This window comes from Primulina eburnea, chromosome 17 (genome assembly GCF_022965805.1).
Source record: "Primulina eburnea isolate SZY01 chromosome 17, ASM2296580v1, whole genome shotgun sequence".
Classification (NCBI taxonomy): Eukaryota; Viridiplantae; Streptophyta; class Magnoliopsida; order Lamiales; family Gesneriaceae; genus Primulina; species Primulina eburnea.
Window position 1 is genome coordinate 6,631,629 of NC_133117.1, and position 19,878 is coordinate 6,651,506.

The following is a 19,878-nucleotide window of genomic DNA, read 5'->3' on the forward strand; positions in this document are numbered from 1 at the left end:
TTTGCTCGAAAACAACATAAATTTAGAATGACTATATTTATATAAATATATATATATATATATAAATTTATTATCAATAGTAAAAGATGGATATTATTTATGAAATAGGCAAATGTTAATATTTTTGTATTATAAGAGAGCCAGATAGTTTCTCGTTTAACTGACTATAATACAGTAATCATATACATATTTACTAAATGAAGAACGAAGATGAATAAAAAAAGAATCTTTATCCAAACATCAAATTACATATGGTGAGACCAAAGATTCCTGGATCGAGGCACCAAAATCCATGTTGTCTTGAATTCAAATTACATTTGTGTGACTAGTAGTTAATTTAGGGAGAGATAAATTCATCCCCATCTTATTAATCAAAAAAAATCTATATAGGCTCGTGTGATTAGACAATAATTATTAATTAATAATAAAAGTTTAAGACATGAAAACTTTTTCCATCAAAAAAGAAAAAGAGATGAAGCAACTTGTTTGCTATGTTAATTGTAAAATAATCGAAAACAAACTTTTTTCAATATTTGTAAGAAGTGCAAAGTTTCCAAAAATGTAGTTCTCAGAAGGTTGTTAGTGATGGGAAAAATAAGTATCCCAACAATTGCAAGAAAATGCAAATTCTCCGAGAAGCTTCAGCGCTAGAGACCGATACGTGAACCCTGTCCTAAACTCAGGAATAATTGTACAAATCAAGTTGCTATCATCAGATTCGATTCGGGTTCGTACATGTTTTGACAATTTTCCTAGGCTGAGCCCCTCTTCCTCAGGGTATATGCTGTGGTAGATTTGGCTTAGAAAGAGAATGTTCGATACAATAAAGGTCGAATGAAGACTCTTCTTCCCTTGTTGGTGTCCACTGGAGATTCGCCTACTCAGCATTACAGCATCCAGTAGCGTTAGTTGATCTTCGGCTTCGGTCTTCTGGGCTTTAATACGATCCAGAGTACAACTGCAACAACCAAGAAGGCAGGTATCGTGGTCATGTCAAACTCTACATCAACTTTTCTCCGCTTGGTGCAGTGAATTGGGTGGAGAATTGCAATCGTAGAATTCACATAATCAGCAAATCTGCAAAAGAAAAAACGAGAATAAGAGAGGACACAATCAAACTGGAAGTTCATAGCAAAATCTCCAACTATAATTCCAGTGACTCACAAGAAACACTATAAGCTTTAAAGAAAGAAAAAAAACTATAATTCCAGCGACAATAAAAACATGTAAAATTTATTATGGATCTCACAGCATTAGATTCGTTGAAATAGATAAAATTGTTATAGTTATTTCCTATAGGGGATTCATGTATGATGTCAGTAGTCTAGGCTTCAGGGTTAATCAAGCGAATTCTCATAAATGCTCTCAAAAAATAAAATAAACTTTTTCATTATAGTACTTCAGGGTTAACCAAGCGAATTCTTATAAATCCTCTCAAAAAATAAAATATAAAGTACTTCAATGTCATGAGAGTATGTTTGGTTTGAAAAACTAATTGTTCAGTTTGCCAATTTGACGTATGGCCACTATTAATAGCCCAAGCACATCAAACACCAAATAAAATTTAAAGGCTAGGATTAAATAAATTATATAAAAAAACTAATTTAAACAAGATATCATGGATTAAAGCAAGATGGTAATTCAAACTTGCTGACCCTTTAGACGCATCCTCTAGAGTGTGAAGCAGTCTTAAGGCATCAGCATAACTTAGTTCCCCGGTAACAGTTGAAATCTGAAAGAATACCGAAAACAAAATTTATACACAACTATCCCAAACTAATTATGAAAAAAGGTCAGGAAAATAATCGATATAATGCATTAAATGACACTTACTCTTTTCCAGAGACTAACAACATACTTGTACTTGTTCATCAACTCACGTTCATGGGAATAAAATAGTTTGAAAGTCTGTTCCGCTGGTTCTCATTTAGTCAAAGAAAGTATTTTTCTCGATGAAACTAAATTTAGGAGGAATCTTCAATATAAAAAGCCAACATATACTCTTTAAACCTAATTCGATTTAAAACCCACACATTATTTCCATCATCATCAGAGTGGTTCCATAAAATGGCTGATGAACTGTGTGATTCCCAAATTTGCAAAAACTCTGCCTACAACCTACCTTAGTCGTGCAAATGTATGCTTCATTAATTTTTTAACAAAAAAAGGTATCAGGTTCTATTAAAGATCTTAATACAGCAAAAAAGGATACATGTACGCTCCATGACAAGAAGATGAATGGCTGAGTTCACAAGTTGTATGGTTTCCTCGAGAGTTGTTAATATATAACTCCGAGCTATGGTATCAGACTGGAACCGGGAGACATGCCAGCCTTGGGAGGTAACAGACAGTGGGTTGCAACCTACTGACCATATCCAATCCTGTTGCAAATTGAGATGTGTTAAAATAAATGTATTACGAATACAGTAGATAAATTTCCAACTCTATTCCCCAATATAGAGTTGACATCATCATGTCTAAATGATATTAGCAAGCAAACAAAAAAAAATCCAACAAAAGTTTTACAAGAAAATGAAGTATGATGCACCATCACTTCAGAGTTCAAACGATGAGTGAAAAAAGGTGGTACTTGGTCATTCTTATGTGACTGGAAGAGAATTTAGCAAAGCCAGACATAATGTACAAACGAGAACAAGGAGATAATTGAAATTTATGTTCTAGTAAAGAATTCTGCATGACATGTACAATAAATTCAAAGGTATATCTACAAGAAAAAAAATTCTCTCAAACCCCGAAACAGATAATAAGAAGGCTGATACGAAGGTACAGATAACAAACTAATGTTGAAACATCAGAGCCAATTTTGAGTGACTTCCAAGTTTTAACAGGGGAAACTAATCTCGGTGACTAACTCCATTCTGTGGGGTGTCCAAAGTTTCTCTATTATCTATATCAAATTCACGAGGACAAGCAGCTATAATAATTGTATTGGTAGCATGAATTATTACTTCAAACAGCACCTCGTAATTATGCATTACAAAAGTACAATCAACAGACAATTATGCTATTATCCACCCTAGACCTACTGAGTTAAGAAGCAGATACCTAATTGGTACCTAAGCAGCTAAACCATAAAATTTCTAGAAGATCTAACCCATTAAAAGGACCAAGTATGCATTTAGGAAATATGTATTTCTTTTCATGTTCACTCTATGATACCACTTCCACACAACTTAATATCTAGATAGGCCTAGGTCCTTGTTTTAACTATTTTTTCAAACCTTGGAAGCAGAATTTTCAATCTTTTCTAGGAATGTCATAAATCGGGGTAAGCTGTGGTAAACAATTTACAACCTCAATGGCAGATTCATGGGCTTGACTGTAAACAAGATGAAGAGGAAGCAATCCAGCCAGGTGTTCTGAAACAGCAGCCACAGCTGCTTTTGTAGGTCTCCTGTATAATAGTAGATATTTTAACTTTTTGTTCGCCAATAAAAGCTTAACTAAAAATTTCAGGATATTTTAATAAGCAGCAATTTCCATGGCTTTTTTAGGTTGTCTTTGCAGGACGCAGAAACTAATTGTTTAAATTATTAAAATGCAGGATTAATCTTTGAGAGATGTAGACACTAATTGTTTAAATTATTAAAATACAAAAATCCAGCAAAAGATTTTCTCAATTGTTACTTTTTAATTCACCTAGCATTGAGAACAAAATGCTGAAACGAATATTCAAACTAATATAATGGAAAATACAATCAGAAACAGCACTGCCCTTAAAATTCAGGAAAATAACTTTGCATTTATGCAAAACCATATAGAGTACAAAATCATTCCTGAAAAGAAAAAAGAAAAAACAAACCCAACATTTAATCACTGATTAAGCAGCTAAAAAACTTTTGAGTAAGTTCTCAAAAAAAAAATTGAGTAACAATTATAGTGGGTGCAATGATCAAACTTCTTCTGCGTTTAAAATAAAAAGAATATGATGAGGTGCTGCTTATTATAACTTGATAGAGATTCAAAAGGGATTGCCTAATTGTTCTCTGTCTCCCAACTGGTGTGTGTTGTGTCGTAAGCATGTGGAAACACAAGATCATTTGTTCGTTCACTGCAAGTTCACTCATGCGTTGTGGTCTAGGGCTTTGGAAGTAATGCAAATGGTTTGGGTTGTGCCGCAGACAACCCAAGATTTGTTTACTACGGATTTGGGATATATGCTTGGCAAAAGAGGTCAGATTTTTTGAAGAGTGGTGATACATGGAATTACTTGGGCGGTTTGGTTGGAGAGAAATAGAAGAATTTTTGAAGATGTGGAAGAAACCGCGGATGAATGTTGGGGCAAAATCAAGTACACAACAGCAAACTGGATTCGGGCGGATAAAAACTTTCAGGGATTGTCTACATTTGATATTTTGAGAGATTGGTCATATGTGTGTTGCTAGAAAATAGCTAGTTCATGGCAGTGGATCACTAGTCCACTTCTTGTACTGAAAAACTCTAATATTAATAATATTTATATGTTTCTTATAAAAAAAAAAGAAGATATATGCATGACAATCTCACCATCAGTGCTTATTTCTTCCATGTTGACACACAAAATATCAGTGTAGGATGTCTAGATAATCTACATGCTTATGTAACTTATCTAATAAAAAATATTTCAAATTTTAGGAGTAAGAAATGAAAACCATCAAGTACAAAGCCAGCAATCATAAAATATGAATCACTATTGTCAACATAATTCATCACCACTGTGCATTAATTTAACCTCATGTCCCAGATAAGTGACCGCCCATTGCATTGCAAATGGCTTTCCCATGATGATGACTCCGACTGAACAACAATAACCATATCAGACAGTGCCTTTGCTTGATAGTGCTTGTCAATTAACAGAGCATCACCATGAATGAACCAAAAAATGGGGATTTCCAGCGTAGACCTTCTATGTGCATGCGAGCCTACATCATCAAAGAGAAGGTATAAACTAACAAACATTTTAATCTAACTTGAATGACACATGAAAATTTTTTGGCTGTTGCAAACAAAGGACAGTTTGATATAACACAATTTAGGCAAGTTAACAAATTTAGACATTTAAAAATGTGCAACTATCAACAGCACAATCCTTGAGCATATGTTCATTATTTCCTACGGCGGCATCTCAAGCCCATCCTCGGCAGCCAAAAACTCCTCTTTTGTCACGCTCTTTCCCAGTTTCGACTCCTCTCTGTCCATTCCAGTCACAAACTCGATGGCCACAACTATCCCCAATGGGCGCAATTGGTAAAAATTGAAATTTGTGCCCGTGGCAAGTTAGGTTATTTAACCGGTTACCCGAAGTCCACTGACCAGTCGTACAAATCCTGGTTGGTGGAGAGTTCTTTGGTTCTCAAATGGTTCATTAATTTAATGGAGCCCCAGGTACGTCGTCGTTACCTCTGGTTTGGGACAGCTATAGACGTGTGGTATGTGGCCTGAAGCATGTATTCAGATCTGGGCAATGCTTACGAGATGTTTCAAGTCGGTCCAACCTAAAGGAGATGAAGCAAGGATCGAAATATGTCAGAATTTTTCAGATTTGCAAGAACTCTACCAAGAACTTGATTTGTTCTTTGAAGAAGACCATGCTTGTGTTACATGCAGTGTTAAACTGTGGAAACATCTTGAGAAAGAAAGGGTTCTTTGATTTTTCTTGCGGGTCTCAATCGCGATTTGGATGAGGTGCATGGTCGCGTGGTGGCCCAGGATCCTTTCTCATTGCCGGAAGATGCTTTTGCAGAAGTTAGACAAGTAATGCTACCTGAAGCAATTCCGACGCTTCCCAATGTCCTGAAGGTTCTGCCCTTATTTCGCATAAGCACCCGTCCTCTGCAAAATCTCACTTTGATTCAAAGTCTTCCAACCGCCCAATTTGTGAGTACTATCATTATCCTGGCCAGTGGCCACACACAGGATAAGTGTTGGGAAATTCATGGCAAACCACCAAATTGGCAGCCGAAGGAGGATGTCAAAGCTTATCAAAATCTACAACAGGGAAATCCGGTTCCACTTCTGCGCCATTGACCCAGGAACAACTTGAACAAATCTTCAAGTTCGTGAATCAGTCTTCGGTCACCTCGCAGTCCCAGTCCAGCCCCACTAATGGATCTTGTTCTATAGCAAAATCTGGTACGATTTTTTCAGTTCAAAAATCTTCTCCTTTGGACACTTGGATCATGGATTCAGGGGCTTCTGACCACATGACAGGTTTTTTATACCTGTTTTCTACCTATATTCTTGTACTCATCCTACCAATGTTGTCCTCGATGATGGGTCTGTGACATAGGTTGATGGAAATGGTAAACATAAAACTGTCTTCAACCCTGGTCCTTCTTGCAGCCTATCATGTTCCTGCGCTAAAATGCAATCTAATCTCTGTCGCAAAACTAACTCGGGATAATAATTGTGTCACTAAATTTCTGCTCTCTTCGTGTCAATTTTAGTACCCACTATCGGAGAGACGATTGGCAATGCTAGAGTTCATGATGACCTTTACCACTTCAAGGCTGATTATGACAGAAGTCGACTTCGACTTGTCTCTAGCAATGTGTCTTTATCTGTGTCTAGTGATCAAGAAATAATGTCGTGGCATCAGAGGCTTGGCCATCCAAATTTCTCTTATTTACAAAGATTATTTCCCTCGTTGTTTGGCAATAAAAAGTTTACTTCGTTAAGTTGTGAAATGTGTCCATTGGCAAAACACACTCGCACATCATTCCATGCAATCCCACATGAACCGTCCACCCCTTCTCCTTAATACACAGTGATATACAAGGACTCTAAAAAATTTTCACCTCAAATGGTCCAAAATGGTTCCTCGGGTTTATAGATGATTACACACGAGTGAATTGGGTATATCTTCTTCACGATGAATCAGAAACCAGCAAAATGTTCAAAACCTTTCATACAGTGATCCTAACCCAATTTCAAACCCAAACTCAAACATTACACACAGACAATGGGAGGGAATATTTTAATCTGTTCTTAGAGAATATTTAAATGAACATGGGATTATTCGCCAAAGTCGTGTGTTGATACACACCGACAAAATGGGGTTTCGGAACGAAAGAATAGAAAGTATCATGGGCTCTTATGATTACTATGAATGTTCCCAAATATTTTTGGGGGATGCCATATTAACTTCTGAATATCTCATCAATCGTTTGCCAAGTCGCCCTCTCAACTTCTAAAAAACTGGTATATATTCTCCAAATGCGATATCCATCCTTCAAACCCCATACTCTTCCCTTGAAAACCTTTGGGTGCACAGCTTTTCTCCATGTTCATGTGCACCAACGTAGTAAACTTGATCCTAGGGATGTCAAGACTGTGTTGGGTATTCTTCAACTCAGAAGGGTTACAGGTGCTTTTATCCTCAAATAAAAGCTTTTCTCTATGTTCATGCGCACCAACGTAGTAAACTTGATCCTAGGGCTGTCAAGACTGTGTTGGGTATTCTTCAACTCAGAAGGGTTACAGGTGCTTTTATCCTCAAATAAAAAAAGTATGTGTCTCCTCTGATGTCACATTCTTTGAGAACACTCCCTACTTCTCATCAGCTTCGACTTAGGGGGAGAAAAAAATGAATCTAGCTTCTGGAACAGTTTGAGCGTACCCTTACCTGCTGGCCTTTACATGTCACTCCATATCCGAGCAGCAACCTTTCCAGCCCTACCTCGAACAATAACAGCCCTTCCAGATTGGAAATCGAGAAAGAACATAAGCCTAAACATCATGTCTACTCTCGAAGGAAAGGGCCACAAATTGGAAAGGAAGTAGGAACTCACCTCATTGCCAAACGGATTAACCAACAGTGGAGCCACTTAACAAATCAGGTACACCTTGTTCTATGCTTGATTCTGATATTCCAATAGCTCTTAGGAAAGGTGTTTGATCATGCACTCAACATCCTATCTCTCAGTTTGTCTCGTATTCAAAACTATCACCCTCATTCATGCTTTTACATCAAACCTATCTAGTATGTTTATTCCAGGACTGTCGAGGAGGCCATGATTATTCTAGAATGGAAAGCTGCCGTCCTTTAAGAATTTGAAGTCAAGGACCTCATAGCATTGAAATATTTCTTGGGAATGGAGATTGCGAAAAGTAAAAAGAAAGAAAATACAACTTGGATCTCTTGGAAGAAACATGGATGTTGGGATGTAAACCTTCGATTGAACTTGGTAACAAAGAAAGATGCTTGAAGGAGGATCGGTGGACAAGGGGAGTTATCAACGCCTTGTTCGAAGACTTGTCTACCTTTCACACACAAGGCCAGATATCGCATTTGCAGTCAATTGGTTAGTCAATACATGCATTCTCCATGTCAGGGCCATCTTAATGTTGTGTACCGCATTCTGAAATACTTGAAGCAAATACCAGGAGATGGGCTATTCTTTGCTAAGACCACTGATAGGAGTTTAAAAGGATTTACAGATGCAGACTGGGCTGGTTCAATTGATGATCGAAAATCAACATCTGGGTATTGTACAGTGTTATGGGGAAACTTGATCACGTGATATAGTAAGAAGCAGTTTGTTGTGACTAGGAGCAGTGCAGAAGCAAGAGTATAGGGACTATGGCACATGGAATGTGTAAGCTTATTTGGATTAAAAGAGTAATGGGAGAGTTAAAGATAGGATTTGAAAATTTTATGAGACTTTACCGTGATAACAAGTCTGCTATCATGATGCGCGCAATCCAGTTCATCATGATCGAACTAAACACGTTGAAGTAGACCTGACACTTTATTAAAGAAAAGATAGAGGGCCCAGTTGACATTGAATATGTCCTTACTTGGTACTTCCCAACAACCAACAGATCCATTCACCAAAAGACTCAGCAAACTTTTGAATTTCTTGTTTACAAGTTTGGCCTCATAAACATCTATAGTCCAGCATGAGGGGTAGTGAAGGAATAATTAGATTAGATTAGATCAAATCTTTTTGTATATGGTAGGATTGTGAATAGATATAGATTGATTCTTATACCAAAAATCATGAGATTTTGATTTGTATTCTGAAAATATAAAAGAGGATGTATTCCAAAGAGTATTGGACATAATTTATCAAAGTTTTTATTCATTTTTACAATAGCCCTTCTCTTCTCTCTAATTTCCTTATTTATACTAGTTGTTACAACTCCTAGTAACTAACTCATATAACTGTCCAACTCCTATTTGTGCTCTTTCCTCCTTTGTTGTATCAATACCCGCTTCGTCGAGAGAGAAAAACACCTTGTCCTCAAGGTGTGAGCTGGCAAGAATAATGGAGTTAAAGAGAAAGAAATTCAGAATTAGTCCAGCCTGATTCCTTTCCCTATAGATAAAGGTAAACGAGGGCAGCCTATTTCCTTGCATGTCCAGGCAAAACTCAATGCCCGTAATTTCCTCCCCAAAGATATCACTCATTCCCATAATCATCATAATGGTAATTGGACCGTATTTCCTTTTTCGTTTCCCAATTTATTGTTGGGCTACCATGAAAATATCCCAAAAAGGATTTGAGATTAAGATTTCCCATCCGTATCAGAAACCACAGTCTTCCACGGCTTCCCTACCAGTGTTGGCTGCAACCAAGCTGAATTCGGAAGTCCATATGGAACCACTGATTTACAACCACTTGACCTATGCAACCATCCTTCTATGAGGCCTTCCCAATTTTTATATAGAAATTTCTTTGCACTTTCCCAGATGGTAGAGCCAACTGATTTTTTACGCCTTCAAGCAATTATCTGGTATTGGAGACCTGGTGATGGCCTGAAGCGATTGTGTAGCCATATATGTCCACCTGCTTGAGAGCTCACCCATGTATCAACTTGCTCGACGCTTACAATTAACCGTTTTTCCTTATCACTGCTCGAGTTTGTCATCCAATATTTACAAACGGATCTTCAATTCCTTCGCTCAATTTGTAAGAAATTCAAGGCTCTTAGTTTGTTTATCAAGCAGCAGCATGTGATTCTCTTGAAGTGTTGCAAGTTCGGAGAGGATTTTTTCGAATTTCCATGTGTGTATCTTCTCCCATGAAGATCGAATCAACAATTTGAGAAACAATGTTCTAAGAGATGAGAATTTGATGAGAGCGCCAATGTTATGGTGGTGAGATTGCTAGTCTCCTGAGAAATTAGAAAGAGAAGAAGAAAGGATTGAAGCAAGAATTATTCAACTAGATTAGAGTTTGAATTACAATCATAGGCATAACCCTTCCTTTGTCTCTAATTTACTTATTTATACCACTTACAACTCCTATTAACTAACTCATATAACTGCCCAACTCCTATTTGTGCTCTTTCCTCCTTTGTTGTATCATAAGCACTGGATCGAAGTTTTTATTCAACAACTCGAATTCGAAAACTTCAAGCCCAAATTCAAATTATCTTGTTTATGCCTATTTAATATTATCTGTGTCTTGTTTCAAACAATTTAATCTTATTTTTGTTTATTCCGCAATTTTGCTTGGTTTTTCCAATACCATTCTCGTGTGCCAATGAATTGAGTATATCAACAATGTTGTATGAGGGTCGTATCATAGGGCATGCTACAATTACAACTTTGGCGACACAAAAAATATGCATAACAAATCAAATAAGATCTTGGTTGATCCAAAAACACATGAAAGGTCTTGGCATCAAACCTTTCAAGGAAGCATGATCATTTAGCCTCCGCAACTGATGATGAAGAATAGATGAATCGAGATAAGAACGGACTGTCTTTCTGTAAGTTCCATTCACAAGTAACAAAGGAACAGCAGCTGCTCTCCTAGCCACTGAGAAAGCCATTGCCAAAGAGGGGTCCTCTGAAAGTGGCAACCTGAGTAAGACATCATACCCATAAAACATGATTGTACAGGTTTTATAACAAAAAAAATCACGAAACAAGAAAAAAAAAAAAGTAGGGGAAAGTGATTTCCAATTTGTATGTATTTAGTTCCGGCGTAGAAAATTTAGTGTTTAGCGCTTTATGCAGTGATAAGATTTGTATAAAATTTTAGTCAGTGAATCATATATACAAAACTCGTATAAGAAGAATTCATCTAGGAAGTCGAACTAAGGAAAGGAAGGGCTGAAGGTGGTTAAATTGAGAAAAACTTTTTTATCTCGCTGAAAGTTAACATTCTCGATCTTCATCTCTTTTTCCCTCGACTAAAATTAAGAATTTGGGCACACTTAGAAACAAGAATTTCGATGTATTTTCTACAGGACAGTTTTACATAGTAAGGGACCTATGCTTCTGTTGCACCCACAACCTCAGCCATATAAACCAACAAATTATTCTTTATCTAAGCAATTGCTTGGTGTTTAATATTCCAGTGGATTGTGGATATTAACTTGGTGAGAGAGCAAATTACATATCTAAACTTAAAGTCAGTCAATGACATGATAGAAAGTAGTTTTGCAAGAAAAATATTTTTGGATCATATTAAAATAGATCTACTACACAATTCCTGTTAACAGATTATTGACTTTAAATGCAACACAATGATGAGTCGATGACTAAATTTTAAAATGGACAAGACAGATGAAATTTATTCAAAACTACACGTCAGGAACATACAAATTATAAATATGACTTACATTTGCGTACTAAACATAGGTTGCTGAGAAGGTAACAGCAGGGAGGAAAGCCCGTCCTTGAGACTCTTTAGATCAAGGGGTAACTGTTTAATATCCCTAAATTTCTGTACATATAAAGACAGAAAAAATAAGTTGCCATACACACTCCCAGTTTTACCGAGTACTCAATCATCCACATTTCCTTTACCTCCTGTGTAATAAAAAAAAGTTGAAAGGAGATTTTCTCATGATAGTGGAATGCACCATCAGCAAGAGAAGGCGATATTATGTGCCTCAAAGAACCCCACAATGTTGCCCCTAGATGTGATAGAAAAGTATCACGTGCAACAGTATAATTTTGGAAGTCCTGCAAAGCCAGAAGGCAGTCAGTACCAGAAATTGTCTTGTGAAGATATGCATCCATTGAACAGTTCTTTCAACAAGCAGCCACTGTGAAAAGATAGTGGAGAAATCAGAAATCCAATATCTGGTATGAAATATCTTACCTCAATAGTATCACCGAACAAATTCCAGTTCTCCATACGCTTCAATGCATCTATGGCTTTTTTCTTATGACTTTCACCATGTTCCTCACCTTCAAAAGACTGTAGCTCATTTTTCAAATCTTTCATGCGTGCATCAAGCTCTGGCATCATGATGAGTTTTAGTTAGAAATTAGAATCCAAAACAGAATGCAACAAAATAGTTCAAAAAAAATGTGGTGCCGCAATTTTCACAAGTATCATGGTGAAATTAATAACCCAATGAACAACACAATGTTGCTCACTAATATGAATTCCCATGTCCAAAAGATCATTAACCAGTTGTCAAAACAACCAAAGGTGTGAAGACTGAAAATGAAAAGACTAGGGAAGGAAATCTGTAAAGCAAGAACAAAAAAATAAATTACCTTCGCAAAGAGTAAGCTTGACCTTCCTTCCCTTACAATGTTTGAAAGCAAAAAGCTCATATATGTCGATTTCTGCGAGCAGGATATCTACGGCATGATGATCTTTCTGCAACAAAAGATAACTTGCTAGGGTTCAAGATTCCACTAAACTAATAGCCCGTCGGTCTTATCTCCACCCAAAACCAAACATGCAGACAACATAACGCACAGAAGCACCATCAATTACGTTATTCTTTGTATCTCAGATTTAGCTCGGGATTGGAAATTTCTATTGTCATGATTATGGGGTTGTAATTCGGTTTTATTTACTTTGATTGGAGCGGATTTCTTATCCGCTATTTGTAATCACTAAATTATCCATTAATAAAATGTGTTTCCTATCAAAAAAAAAATTACGTTATTCTTTCACAAACAACAAAAATTAACAAAACCTTCAAGAACCCTGATAACAGTGTATAACAATTAACAAGGAAGAAGAGTTACATATCACAATCAAAAAGGCACATGCTACTCTCATTCTTTCACAAAGACATGACGAAAGAGGTTTTTTTTTAACTTTTCATAAAATTCAGTGACCATGACTCTAATACCCCATGTCGTCTCTTACCCCATTCAGGAAGTGAAAGAATATGATACTCGTGGCCCAAAGAGCTCCATGACAGAGAACTCGTTGTTAACAACAGTAACTACAACCGCAGATGTTACAGAGATGGTTTTAGAAATTATTACGGCTATCTAGACATGTCTAAAGTTTCACATTTAAGCCTCTCCAACTATATGCATTTATGCCGTGACGTCAAATTCATCCATCATGTTAATGATGCAAACTAGAGGCAGATATCCTGTAGTCTTCTTATAAAAATGTTCATCGTTTGTCAGTGAAAATATTTCGACCATTTAATACCTGAATACAACTTAATTATACTATTATAATACTATATCTGGGGTATATATGCCTATTTTTGAGGTGAGATTGATACCTACGATGGCTAAAAATGAGTTCAAAGCTTTATCCAGTTTCAGAAAACAAACTAAATGGTTACTCGATTTTATCGTGTATAACCAGTCAACAAATTAAAACGAGTTGACAGTTAAATCCATTCAAACCAATTCCATAATATGCAATAAAATGGCAGAAATAATTCCATACATCACCAAAAACAGCAAATTTCTCCTGAATTGCCTCTTGCAAGCGATCTTCAGCTTCATCTTCTGAAATTTCTGGATGCATAGGAAATACTGTGATAATTAGATGAGTTGAGAGTGTGATGTGTTCACCATCCATAATTAATAACTAGCAAATTGTCCTATATTTTGGCCACTACCAATCTTGGAAAATATATGAGAGGACTGGATAAAGCTAAAGTTTCGTAAGCCGGCCACGCCAAATAGTTTTCTATTGTCCAAATACTTCTATGTCTATTTTCAAGTAAAGCAAGTCTGAACAGCCATCGTTCTATCAGAAATAAAATGCAAATATTAGAATAGTCAAATTCCATATTTTGCAGAGGCACATAAAAAAGCCAGATGCTTTGCTCCATTTGAAATTAATGGCCTCAAGGAAATTAGCAGGCAGAAAAGCCATTACCAAAAGAGTATTGATTACCAGTTACACCTCATCAAACATAACTTCACTTGACCACAATACCTGTGACCGCACCAATGGTTTTTTCTACATTTGGTAGGCTTTGTTCAGTGCGGACACCTTCTCCACCAACTGAAGGTCCCCAACAAAAAGGACCCGCAGTCAAGTCAATAAATGCCCACCTAATATAAAAATTATCTCCAATTTAACTCTTAGCAAATGAAGAGATAAAATACAAACTGGGGTGAAGAGCGAGAATTCACCTATGCTTCCCAATCCATGTATCAGTGAGGCATTCAGCGTGAAAACCACTGAAATCCCCAGACTTTAACTCTTTCTCAAGTATGAACTTTAAATCCTCACTTTCCCTTTTAGCAACTGAGGAAAAATAAAATAAACTAATTAGAAGGCACTAATTACAAAATGTTCATGAGAACATTCAGAATCTGATCTTTTCTGACTATTGCATTGAATATTCAAGCATCTGCCTTTTCTTAGCACCAACATTTGTCTTTACTAGCACATGCTGGTCACAAAAACAGAAACTAAGAATAAAACGTACCTGCAAAACTTTGCTCTGGATTATTCCAGTTGTGTCCTTCCCTTGATATAGTTTCTCAATGTCGTTCAATGCATTCAAGCATCTATTATACCACTCTATCTGAACAAGAGTACAGCGAAATGACATAGAAAGCTCTATAATTTCCTCGAAATATAGAGAAAGAAATATATAACCTTGTGGTCATTTCATAACATTTGGCTTTGCCATAGATAAATTAAAAACATGACGAAAACAAAACATTATCGATGATCGCACTTAAAAGAAAATTCAACAAGGGTCAGATTATTAAAGCTAATATGGTCAATAAAAGCTTCCATTACTTAAAAAAATATAAAAATAAAAAGCTTTCATTGTTGCAGATAGCGATTTTTGGCCAATCGATCAAAATAAAATAAAATCCTGTTTAAAAGAATTTCCTTTGCATTTTGTGCAGAGTCAAAAAGCTCTTGAATTTGTTGCAAACTAATGTGTGTGAGTAGAGTGTTAAAAAATATTTCCACTATTTATGTCCCAGATAAATCAATATCATCAAACTTTAAAGGAGGAATATGACGCACCGTATCAGTCTCCTCAATTGAAGTCCAGGAAAATTTTGCCATTGGATGCTTTTCATACAAGGGTCTTGTTATTTTATCAAGATCTGACAAGATTATAAACAAATGCAAAATATACTTCTTATCTAGTCAACAGGAAAGTAGAAAAGGATCCCAAAATAAGTTTTACACACCGGGAACATTTAAAGCAATACTCCCAGACTGAAGAATTCTTTCTTGCAACGTCTTATTCTGCAGAAATCAAAGCCATCATGGCTGATTCAATAAAATGTGATGAAAATCACATTCACGCATGTTTCACAGTAAATAGACGGAACTTGAAGAATTAGCAATAAACTAGAAATGAGTTAATTGCTCAAGGTGAAACACTAATGAAGGATTTGAAAATGTTAAATGTGAAAATTTTCAAGTTTGGGACAAAAATTCAATATAACGCATGATCAAAGAGGACCAGGATAATCTATAGTTTGTAATCAATATCTAATTTAGAAAACAAAAATAAAAAAATCATGCAAAGGGCACCAAATTTTTGTATGGCATACCTCCTTAAGCAAGTTTACTTCAGTCTCTGATAAGCCTCTCCTGTATAATCAAAATTAAAAAATAAACCCAAAATTGGAGATAAAACAGGACATCAAATGTATCACATAGTATCAAGGCAGAAACAATGAAGTGAATTAGTCTATAAACAATTGCAGGCTATATCAAAGACGCTGTTCTTTTTTTTTTTTTTGTGATAAGAAACTTAAGATTTATTATAATAGATTATAAGTTTACAAAACAAGTGGATGAGTGATCCACAAAATGTAACCGTAATTAAGACAGCCACAACTCTAGGAACAAATAAATTTCCAATCCCTGAACAGCGATCAAGACGCTGTTCTTTTATTTTTTTTGTTATAAAAATTTAAAACACAGTTCAGAGACACGCTTCCAAGCGTCAATTTATACCACAAGACTATTTTGGCCTTATCTATCATGCATGATGATGGAATGTGATTCTCAGTCATGCAATGAACAGAGTGACTGAGACTTGAGGCAATGTCTTGGCATTAACTCACACATTAGCATAACTAGCTTTAAAGGCTAATTATGGTTTTGATAGATGAAGAATGAAGCAGGACAATACCAAATTACTTTTTAAATCTCATATTTATTGCAGTTTATCTCTTTGTTTTATGGGAAGAAAAGGGGGGTATTAATTTTCGGTCAATACCATGTAAGACTAAAAAATAGTGAAAAATGGATATCTATGTAGTTATAACTTTAATAACTAAATGGATAAAGTAAAATTGGTGGCATCTTCCATGTTGGAACTAAGCTACGACTAGTTCCAACTTAAGATCTTCATTAATCATGTCAAGCTGTTCTTTCATTTGCCAGTTTTAGGCAGTAAAATTTATTTGACGCTTCAAAAGTCATACCATCAAAGTTGGGACAGATGCAGAACATAAAAAGAGAGAGCAAATTAGTTTCGTGGATGAAATGCATATGCCCATATAATGTGACATTAACAAAAACCCTCATAAAGATAATCATACAGATATAAAACTCTTTGTTCAAGGGTCATTCTGTAGATTCTCCGCACATCAATCAGCATGAAAATGATGATAATGTCAAAAATAATTTTATGACAGCACCAAAAAGTGGCAAAAGGATAACTTTAGTTGTCAAGATTTTTTTATTTCTAGACTTACCTATAGCCATACTTGGCTCTTCCAGCATCACGCTTTGGGTTCAAAATAAAGATGTTATATGCATTTTCCAATTGTAAATACTCGACAAGAGAGGAGAAGAAACCATCCATCATATCAACATCAACTTGCCATAAACCTGTTTTATCATCCCTTTGATGACGATCAAAATAAAATGATGAGGGAGACAAATCATGGCATGAAATTTAAAAGATCATAAATTTCACCTAATTCCTGGACACTAAATACCTGGTACTGGACACATCATCCCTGCGGCCAAAGATATCAATCGCACGTTCAAATATGGATGTGACTTTTTCACCCATTTGAATGGCGTGGACAGAGAAGCTACAAGAGCATTTAACATAAAATAATTCGACAACCATATACACTTCCAATAGAAGAAAAAATTCAAAGGTTCCAAATCTGTTGTATAGATTATGGAACACGAAAAATTGGAATGGAATAATACATGTAGACAGTACTTGTTATTTATGTGACTGATGAGGGGAAGATGGTGGTGAAGTTCTGGATCAACATTAATCTTGTAGAAGGGCACAAGAACATCTCCAATTTGGGGAATCCTGGTGTGTTCAAATATATGATCGATTTTTGTGAACCAGCGTTCTAATTCTTCAGCATTTAGCTTAAATTCTGAAGAATGAAAAAGGGACAAAGTTAGATGGAAAAGAACAATTGTTCTACAAACTTCTGGGAAAGTCAAAACTCCAAAATTTTAACATAGCATCTCCACGTACCTTGGTTCCCCTTTCCTTCAAAACCAATAAATATGAAATTTACAGGGACTGGGAGATGCACTGAGTCAATTTCCAAAAGGTTCAAATAATTCGCAATATTGCCTGATATTTTAGGAAAAACATTACCTTTAACTGGGGATAAACAGAAATAAATTCATTGTTATCAACTATTTATGGGGTGGTAAAATAAATCATGCCCAACTAAAAATATTATTGCTTGTAATAAAACTGAAGTTATTGAATAAACATGCTAGAAAGAGAAAACATCAGACAAACTGTGGATTATACTATGAATTGGCAGATTCTAGCGGACAAATGACAGCATGCCAGTTTATATGGCCTTTGATCAACTAGGGGAGCACAAAAGAAAAAAGTACCGGCGACCTTTCTACAAAATATGCAGTAAGAAATTAACAAACTGATATCTTGTGCAGCAAAAAGTAAGTCCTCTTATTTGGCGAGAAAACAACACGCACCCCCCGCCCTCCAACCCTCCGCAGAAATAAATAACTTAAGCGTCTGAAAAGAACCTTTGTGACATAAGTCATAACACTTAAGACACTGAATTCAAGTAGTAGTAGCTCCGTCAAAGGAACAATAATAATAATTCAATCAAAATGGACAAGATAAAGTTAAAGTGATACAAGCTTGTGAACTGAGCTTGTTGTCTGAAGAGACATATTGCCAAACAAAATGACTACCTGCCTTCGTGTAGTTGATGATACTTAATTTGCCCAGATCAGAGGATTCCAAATCATCAAAATCTGGATCATCAGAAAATTCGAATGGCGTCACAGTAAAAATAATAATGATAATCATATGTGCTTCAACGAAGGTATGCAAACATATGCATGACAAATAAATATCGACTGGTTACAAAGAAAGTCATACCACTGCGTATCACAGACTCACTCCAGAACCGACTCTTCTCCTTGAGGTTGAACAGAGAAAATACTGATGATTTTCCACTTTTACGACTCTCAAAAGAAGAACCATTTGACCTATCACCGCAAAACTGAAATAAAAACCATACCAATGATTCATCAACTTGTCATTTTTGCCAGGAGATGTATCAATCTACTCCATTCTTTTCACATTGACTACTATCTGAATCCTACCAAACAATGCAATTACCTTGAGCATAAATACAGATAAAAAATTTTACAATTACACATTGATACGAGACAGTAAGGGGATCGTCCAAAATCCAAATTGTGAAAAATTAATAGATTCCAACAAACTTGATAAACAGTTGAGGAACGAATTGCAGTATACAATAGCAAAATAACTAAAAGAATACGATAATTGATCGCTAAAAGATCACTCACCACGAGGATAATCAGTATCACACAGAAAATTTGAGCAAGTTTATGATTAAACATCGAGGCTGATCCCCTCATTTGATACTGAAAATTCTTCAACAAATCCCCAATTTCAGAAATTTAAGCAAAAATCATAAACCCAGAAATCGAAACTCGGGTAGCAACCGATCTGGGGTTTTGCGAGAGAGCGACGAGTGTGAAGGATTTGGCAAGGACCATCTGACTTGAAAAGCGTAAATTTGCTAAAATAAAAATATAGATATAATTTATTTAAGCAAATAATATATGAATTATTATTTATTATTGATATTAGTGCGCACGTGAATAATATTTTTTTGTTACGTAATTTGATTTATATTTGATAAGGCTATGTCTAATATCATAGTTGAAAAAATTAATAATGATCAGACTGTCATTTAGATTGATTATATTTAAATCAAGTAAGTCTCTTCTGAGATGTTCTTACGGATCTGTGAGACGGATTAATACTACGGATATTCACAATAAAAGTAATATTCTTAGCATAAAAAGTAATATTTTTTCATACGTAATTTGATTTATATTTGATAAGGCTATGTCTAATATCATAGTTGAAAAAATTAATAATGATCAGACTGTCATTTGGATTGATTATATTTAAATGGAGTAAGTCTCTTGTGAGATGTTCTCACGGATTTGTGAGACGGGTCAACACTACGGATATTCACAATAAAAAGTAATACTATTAGCATAAAAAGCAATATTTTTTCATGGATGATCCAAACAAGATATTAATTTCACAAATACGACTTGTGAGACAGTCTTACATAAATTTTTGTCATTTAAATAATAGTCGTATCATAATTTTAAAATTATTGAATGACTAAATTACAATTTGAGTTATAAATTAATTTAGATTTAAATATACCAAAAGTGGTTTTATAAATATTTATTTTTC

The 19,878-nt window shown here is 35.5% G+C and overlaps 1 protein-coding gene across 1 annotated transcript; it reads right to left on the reverse strand.

The window, feature by feature from the left end:
- Positions 1 to 511: 511 nt before the first annotated feature.
- Positions 512 to 19,184, reverse strand: LOC140818790 (uncharacterized). The gene is made up of 25 exons (XM_073178838.1): positions 18,948 to 19,184; positions 18,511 to 18,634; positions 18,321 to 18,383; positions 17,620 to 17,721; positions 17,347 to 17,515; positions 17,111 to 17,209; positions 16,865 to 17,014; positions 15,710 to 15,749; positions 15,341 to 15,398; positions 15,171 to 15,253; positions 14,610 to 14,712; positions 14,315 to 14,429; positions 14,115 to 14,233; positions 13,617 to 13,687; positions 12,467 to 12,572; positions 12,063 to 12,202; positions 11,765 to 11,923; positions 11,578 to 11,681; positions 10,638 to 10,813; positions 4,733 to 4,922; positions 3,316 to 3,415; positions 2,213 to 2,381; positions 1,834 to 1,916; positions 1,656 to 1,732; positions 512 to 1,077 (listed from the first exon to the last, which is right to left on the reverse strand). Exons 1-25 carry the CDS (start codon positions 19,017 to 19,019, stop codon positions 906 to 908), a joined length of 2,844 nt encoding a protein of 947 aa, XP_073034939.1. The 5' UTR covers positions 19,020 to 19,184; the 3' UTR covers positions 512 to 905.
- Positions 19,185 to 19,878: the final 694 nt, after the last annotated feature.

Coding starts and splice junctions, on each gene's coding strand:
- LOC140818790 (XM_073178838.1), bottom strand. CDS start 19,019: ATGAGGGGATCAGCCTCGATGTTTAATCATAAACTTGCTCAAATTTTC. Junction 11,924..12,062: donor TGTTCGGTGATACTATTGAG/GTAAGATATTTC, acceptor CTGGCTTTGCAG/GACTTCCAAAATTATACTGT. Junction 1,733..1,833: donor TTGTTAGTCTCTGGAAAAGA/GTAAGTGTCATT, acceptor GTATTCTTTCAG/ATTTCAACTGTTACCGGGGA.